The 7,484-nt window shown below is 41.9% G+C and overlaps 1 protein-coding gene across 1 annotated transcript in view; it reads left to right on the top strand.

The window, feature by feature from the left end:
• The window catches only part of npr1a (natriuretic peptide receptor 1a), a 33,951-nt gene extending 28,582 nt beyond the window's left edge, over positions 1–5,369 (top strand). The window contains exons 13-22 of the mRNA XM_005744700.2: positions 427–498; positions 660–819; positions 905–1,060; positions 2,733–2,901; positions 3,254–3,400; positions 3,485–3,608; positions 3,960–4,028; positions 4,113–4,287; positions 4,402–4,500; positions 4,985–5,369. Coding sequence (XP_005744757.1) covers positions 427–498; positions 660–819; positions 905–1,060; positions 2,733–2,901; positions 3,254–3,400; positions 3,485–3,608; positions 3,960–4,028; positions 4,113–4,287; positions 4,402–4,500; positions 4,985–5,130 — 1,317 coding nt within the window. The 3' untranslated portion in view covers positions 5,131–5,369. The remainder of the gene's footprint in view (positions 1–426; positions 499–659; positions 820–904; positions 1,061–2,732; positions 2,902–3,253; positions 3,401–3,484; positions 3,609–3,959; positions 4,029–4,112; positions 4,288–4,401; positions 4,501–4,984) is intronic.
• Positions 5,370–7,484: the final 2,115 nt, after the last annotated feature.

The raw sequence follows: 7,484 nt of genomic DNA, 5'->3' as shown, positions 1-7,484 counted from the left end.
GCGCACTCGGTGCTTGCTTGGAAGTTTAGGGATTTTTTCGCTGTAAAAAGAAGTTTTCTTCCCACGCACGATGGACGCTAATGTTTTTGTCACTTTTTATGGAATCAAACTCAAAGTAAGGTCAGTGCTTCCACACTTTAAACGCTGCACGCTCACATTCTCTCCCGCACTCGATATATTGTCCGTTGTTGATCTGCGCACAGCTGTTGTCACGAACGTCGCACTCGCTTACGTCACTGTCATGAGACATTCTCGAAAAAAATCACGGTTTTAGTAACGCGGCGTTCCTACGGGAAAGTAACGGTAATCTCATTACCGTTTTTGCAATAGTAATCCCTTACTTTACTCCTTACTTGAAAAAAGTAATCTCTGCTGAGGACCTCACTTGGACTGAATGGCCAACGTGCGTGTGTGTCTGTCCCTCAGGACCTGATGGAGAGTGACAGCATCACACTGGACTGGATGTTCAGATACTCTCTCATTAATGACATTGTCAAGGTAAAAACTTGTCTCTGTGGCTTGGGGGGTGGGGTTACAGAAAACACATGTAAATGAAAAAGTATAAACGAGGTCTCTGACATCAATGTTGGACTCGTGTTTCGATTCTAGAGACCTTCAGACTTTTCACCTGAATCAGCTGTCTGTCTGTTTGCCTCCAGGGAATGGCATTTCTCCACAACAGCGTCATCATCTCCCATGGTAACCTTAAATCGTCCAACTGTGTGGTGGACAGCCGCTTTGTCCTGAAAATCACTGACTATGGCCTGCAGAGTCTTAGGACCAGAAACTGCCCCGAGGACACACATGCTTACTATGCACGTATGTATTGAAGCTGACGCTCTACATTAAAGACTGTCTATGAGGATGTTGTTTTCACTGATATCAGTTATTGATCACTTGGCAGGGAAGCTGTGGACAGCTCCAGAGCTGGTGAGGATAGATTGTCCTCCGAACTGTGGGACACAAAAGGGGGATGTGTACAGTTTTGGAGTGATCCTGCAGGAAGTGGCTCTGCTCAGAGGAGTTTTCTACCTCGACTCACACTCTCTCTCCCCTAAAGGTGAATGTGTGTTTCTCAGGGTTAAATTAATTCAGTTCAACCTTATTTATACAGCAGTCACCTCAAGGTGCTTTATATTGTAAGATAAAGACCCTACAATAATAGGTCAATAGATTAATGTGTGTCTGACCTGAGTCGCTGCTGTAGGACAAATAAACGAGACTTGACATTCACACCAATTGTCCGCATGCTGAGCTTCTAATATATAAGGGAGAAGGTGATAGACAAAGCTCCATTTTTAGATGCTTGGCAGCTTTCTTTTGTAGCGATGTCACAGCACCAAAAACCGTTTTACAGCATCTTCCACTTTAATTTGAGGCATGAATCGAGCAGCAACCTCATAATAGCATCAGCTTCAGGCACCACAGCCAGTTTCTTTACTCACATGGATATTTCTGCTCGAGTTCAACTACAATCCTAATGGAGTTATCATCTCTAAATTGGTGCCATCGGCAATGACCTCTCTCAAGTCCCAAACCAATTAGCAGTTTTTTCACTGTAAGAACAACTGAAGGACAGAAGAGTTGTGTTATTTCACTTCAACGTGTGGAAACAAAAATTAAAGTTTTTGTCTGGAGTCAGGTGGTCATAATCATTTTAACTGCTATATTCCCTCCTGTTTCTGCTAATGAAATACACTTCTGATCCCCCCCCCCGTTTTTCAGCTTCACCTGAGCTCTGTTCTGACAGCTGAACTTCTAAAAACATCAGTTTCTTACTTGTGCTCACTTCTGGAGTGGCTGTAGAGCAGGTCATCTGCTAATTGGAACATTGGTGATTTGATCCCTAACTGCTTGATATGCGTGACTTGCCCTTGAGCAAGATACAACCCCCCGAGTTGCTCTGTGATGTTTTTATCGGAGTGTGAATGTTTGAAAGCAGGTGGGAATAGGGTATATTGTATAAAGTGCTTTGCATACTCAAGTATAAGAACCAGTCTAATTAGCAGACAGACCATTTCTTTGTTTTGATACTTCAGCACTTCCAGGTGAACACTGCTTGTGCACTCAGGCCTACCTATCTCACAATGGTAAATTATCACTCCAAAATGTCCTGGGTCCACATTAGGATTGACTCCAAAAGTTCATCCTGTTTCATGGAAATCCATCCAGGACTTTCTGAGCACCCTGAACCAGCCTCGTGAGGATGGAAGAGATCTGAGCCTGTGTTTGGAGCTTCTGTAGATTTGTTTATCAGCTGATTTCTTTCAGACTTACTTCAATGACATGAGGTTTGTGTATGGTGATGGATGGATGTCCCCCTCACATTTGACAGCCACAGCTGTCAAATGTAATAATTTTACATCTTCAAGTTCAAAGATAATCGACCAATGTGGGGGTAGAGTTCACGTAGCTACTCTGCACTCTGTTGGCACATGGTATTGAAGAAGATAACAGTGGAGGAATTATATCCTTAAACTTAGTTACAACCCTTTTAGAAAGACATCTGCTGTAATTAAATGTATTCCCAATAATACATCCAATAATGTATTAATGCTGTGTAATCCATTATTGTAAATGTATATGTTAAGAAATGATCAGACAAAAGAGGGTTCACAGGATTGAGTCTCCTAGAATTAGAGCATCAACGTTTTTAAGTGTTTGTGTTTCTACTTACCTCGTACTGCTGAATGTGTGTGCTTTTGCAACCTATGCCCCCCTCCCCCGAACAGAGATTGTGCAGGCGGTGATTCATGGTGGCACCCCACCCCTCCGCCCCTCCCTCTGCTTCCACAGTCACAGTGAGGAGCTCGGTGTCCTGATGCAGCGCTGCTGGAGTGAAGAGCCGAGCGAGCGTCCCGACTTCAACACCATCAAGATCCTGCTCAGGAAGCAGCACAGGTGAGGGAGAGGCGACGGACCCACATTTATTCTGAGACAGGTTTTTATGATGCTCTGATTAATGCTGAAGCAGGAGACATGCAAAAAATCTCAGAGTATGCTCTCAGCTGCACAAAGCTTTTATTCAGCTCTCTGTTTGGACACTAAACAGAGCTGACAGAGAGCGTCCCTGGTAACTCTGTAAAATCAGCCAGTAAAGAAAGAAATATTGAAATATAAATATTCATGTTGTTCTTTCACTAAAATAGAGGCTGAGAAATGAGAGAAATATGTAGAAAAATTGTCACTCACAAAACAGAGAGCCAAACACCTGTCACCCTGTCTGTCTCTGTCCAATCATGTGTCTCTTCAGAGGATATGGCTCTAACATCCTGGACAATCTGCTCTCCCGGATGGAGCAGTATGCTAATAACCTGGAGGAGCTGGTGGAGGAGCGAACGCAGGCCTATCATGAGGAAAAGAGGAAGGCGGAGGCCCTGCTGTACCAGATACTCCCACAGTAACTATACTTCAGTACTACTGCCCTGAATACTGCACTAAATACTGGATACTGCAGTACTATATCATCCTATTTATGTGTCAGTTCTGTAGCAGAGCAGTTAAAACGAGGAGAGACAGTTCAGGCTGAAGCGTTTGACTCTGTCACCATCTACTTCAGCGACATCGTTGGCTTCACCACTCTGTCTGCAGAGAGCACGCCACTGCAGGTTGTTAACCCGGAGGAAGCTACAGGGAAACCATCCACATGAGGGTTCTCCAACTCAGGTCCTGGAGAGAGCTACTGTCCTGCAGCTTTTAGATGCATCCTTGTTCCAACACACCTAAATCAAATGAGTGGCTTGTGACCAGGTCTTTGCCAAAATTGATGGCATGCTGAACAAGCTGCAGGACAGTAGCTCGTGAGGACTGGAGTTGGAGACGCCTGATCGATGCATTCAGATCACAACGTGCAAACATAAGGCTGCCATCTGCTGGTTTGAGCTATTATTGCAGTACATTTCTGATTGTTTTGGTGTGAAATCTCACTCACCTTCTGTGTCTGCGTTTTCCTCCTGCAGGTTGTGACGTTATTAAACGACTTGTACACCTGTTTTGATGCCATTATAGACAACTTTGATGTATACAAGGTACAATTTGCTAAACTGAGCTAATCTAAGCTACATCCCACCTGTGAGTCAGATCAGTTTACCGTGTACATCTTCACCTTTCAGGTAGAAACAATCGGTGATGCCTACATGGTGGTCTCAGGACTACCTGCCAGGAACGGTAAACTTCACGGTCGAGAGGTCGCCCGCATGTCCCTCGCCCTGCTGGAAGCTGTCAAGAGCTTCCAGATCCGACACCGACCCAATCAGCAGCTACGGCTCCGCATCGGCATCCATAGCGGTACTACATACACTGCAGCCAGAAATACTACAATACACGGCATTACTATCACTACTATCATTACACTACAGTAAAAGAACAGTGCAGACTTAGTGTTGGTGTGTGTGTCACCAGGTCCGGTATGTGCTGGCGTGGTTGGGTTGAAGATGCCGAGGTACTGTCTCTTCGGAGACACGGTCAATACAGCGTCACGCATGGAGTCAACTGGGGAGGGTAGGACCTGCTTCCTGCTAAGTAATCACATGTCTGTGTCCACCAGGACAGGTCTAACTTGATTGGTTCTTTAGTCTAATCAACTCTGATGGCGAAAGACAAAAACATCATTTAGTGTATGTTCTAGGAATAAAGTGAATCTAAAAGATGGATGTAGCCACATACTGGTTTGTTGCACCTGCTGCCTATTTGATTTTTATAAAGCCAGAGGTGACTTTCAGCCTCCCCTCTTACAGTTGTTATGAAGGGAGAAATTATTTACACAGGCCAAACCAGTTTGTGTGTCAGGCTGTAAACATGTTTATTTCTGCTAAAGTTTTAACATGGGTGTCTATGCTGACTGATTTGCTGTTGGAGCCTTTGGTGAACATTAGAGGAACTGCAGGTTTTGGGACCTTACATATTTGTCATGCTGTGGTTGTACTTGAGCACTTTATCCCCTGCTCGGCCAGGTGTGACGTCATGCGTTGTTGTGTCTTTGCAGCTCTGAAGATTCACGTGTCGGAGGCGACTCGTCAGGTTCTGCAGGAGTTCAGCTGTTTCCAGCTGCAGCTCAGAGGAGAGATTGAAGTGAAAGGGAAAGGACGCATGAGGACGTACTGGTTGCTGGGAGAGAACGCCACTAACTAAAAGATCAGGAGGACATCAAGAACCCGCCTCCTCATCTTCCTATCTAATTGGACAGAACATTGTTTAAGATGACAGATAAAAGACTAAGTGAACTTTCACCAAAGACTGTAGAGAAAAACAAAGATAGGCAAATGTTTTACTGTAAGATAAATTAATCACGAGGAAGAAAATGTGTAAATACAACAATAAACTGTGTTTGCTACCTGTGTGTCTTTATTGTGAATAAATCCATTGTCATATTTGCCACATCAGGTGATTTTGTTTTTTGCATGTTTTAAGTTCATAGAATAGTCTTTTATTGTCATTGCACATGTACAATGAAATTATGGGTTCTCCACACCAACTGTGCCAGATTAAATATAAATAGTAGACAGCAGGAATAAATAACAAACAGGAGAAATATATATTATCGAGAGGGATATATACAAAACAAGACAAAGGCACACATTACAGGATCAAGTGCTTGGACAGAGTGCAAAGGACTTGGTCTGAGAATAGAGTCCATGTGTGAGTGGCCTGAATGATGAGGGTTACTCAGGTTGCAAAATCCCTAAAAATGTGTGATTTATTTCAGTTTTTCAGGATTTAATTGTACCGTGTCTAAACTTTATGTTCACTGTGATTTCAGCACAAAAATATTTCTCAGTACTACAGCTTCTAGGTTTGCTGCCATTGCCAGTGGTTATGAATGGTCACTCGTGTGAAATATAACAAGCCATAAGGGTCAATTGTAACTTTAAGCTGCTGTTGTGAAAGATGGTGTTTTGCTCGATACTTGGTAGAAGGACTGGTTTTTAATATAGCCCTTTTCTACTCAAATTGAGCACTCAAAGTGCTTTACACTACATCTCACACACATACATGCAAGCACTTTTTTCTTTCTGTATTTACAGAATTCATGATTTTATCAATTACAGCATGTAGTCCACATCCTGAAGCAGCAAAGCAGTCCCAGACCATCACACCACCATATGTTAAAGTTACTATGATGCTAGTTTGATGTCAGATGTGACAGATTGTTGAATCATGAACTCTGACCTTAACAAGACAACTGAAGACTGCAGTTCTTTAGGTGTTGTTAGGGGTTCTTCTGTGACCTCTTGGATGAGTTGTCAATCCACTCTTGGAGTAAATTTGGTAAGCCAGGCACTCCTGTGAAGGTTTCCACTGTTCCAAGCTGGATAATGGCTCTCACTGTTTTTCACTCGAGTTATAAAGCCTTAGATATGGCTCTGTAAACCTTTCCAGATTCATAGATGTCAGTGACTTTGTTTCTCAGCTGTTTGTGGCATGTGCCTGATTGGTGATGACTTGTTTTTTGAGATCTTTTAGCCTTTCACTTTGTCAGACAGTGAAATATTTTTTCCCTTTCTAAATGAAATCATCAGTTATTAACTTTATTTTGTATTTACTTAGGTTATCTTTGTCTAATATAATAATGTGTTTAATGATCTAAACATATACGTGTGATAAATATGCAAGACAATAAATAAATGCAGGAGTTGGCAAACACATACGGATCCACCCACCACTGTGCATCACTAGAGGTAAAATGAAAAACCTACCAATTAAACAGAGATTTCTAAAAGAGAGCCTCAGGTTTCAATGTCTTCATTAGTTCCTCAACATGACTTTTAAAGGAAAGCAGCTACTCAGATTGTCAACGGAAAATTGTATTTAGTAGTCAGTATAATTTACAACTGTTTACAACTTGCATAGTTCCCATTTCTGTATAACTGTATATCTCAGATTTCTGTAAAGTTATTTATTTCATATTCTGTATAGTTTTTCATATTTATATCCTGTTCATATCCTGTACATAGCTTGTACTCACTACAGCCTGTACATACCTATAGTTATAGATTATTCACAACATACTTCATACCGTGTACATTATAACATACCATAATAGACCCGTTTCTGTAATATACTTACATATCTATATTATTGCTAATACATATTGTAATATATCTATATCACTAAAGCACTTCTGGATGGATGCAAACTGCATTTCGTTGCCCTGTACCTGTGCATGTGCAATGACAATAAAGTTGAATTCTATTCTATTCTATTCTATTCTAATCTTTTAATGATATAAGTTTGCATATGGTAGAATACTGCATGTAATCATTTGTGTTTAGAAGTATATAATTGGTGGCATATTGAAAGAATGTCTCATCCTAGGAGGTCTGTAACAGTCCAGGGTGTTCTGGCGTTCACCCCCACATCCTAGGAGTATGGGAGAGGTCGTACCTTGTCTTATTGTTTTACGGTAGGATTAACGTAGCTATATCTGTCTTAGTCTAAGTGCCTTTTGGTTTGATGAACTGCTGGACTTCGAGACCAGCAGGTTT

The sequence above is a fragment of the Pundamilia nyererei genome, unplaced genomic scaffold (assembly GCF_000239375.1).
Source record: "Pundamilia nyererei isolate P.nyererei 1_Seehausen unplaced genomic scaffold, PunNye1.0 scaffold00148, whole genome shotgun sequence".
Taxonomy (NCBI): Eukaryota; Metazoa; Chordata; class Actinopteri; order Cichliformes; family Cichlidae; genus Pundamilia; species Pundamilia nyererei.
Note: the sequence above shows the minus strand (reverse complement) of the source record. Positions and strands in the feature narration are given on the sequence as shown.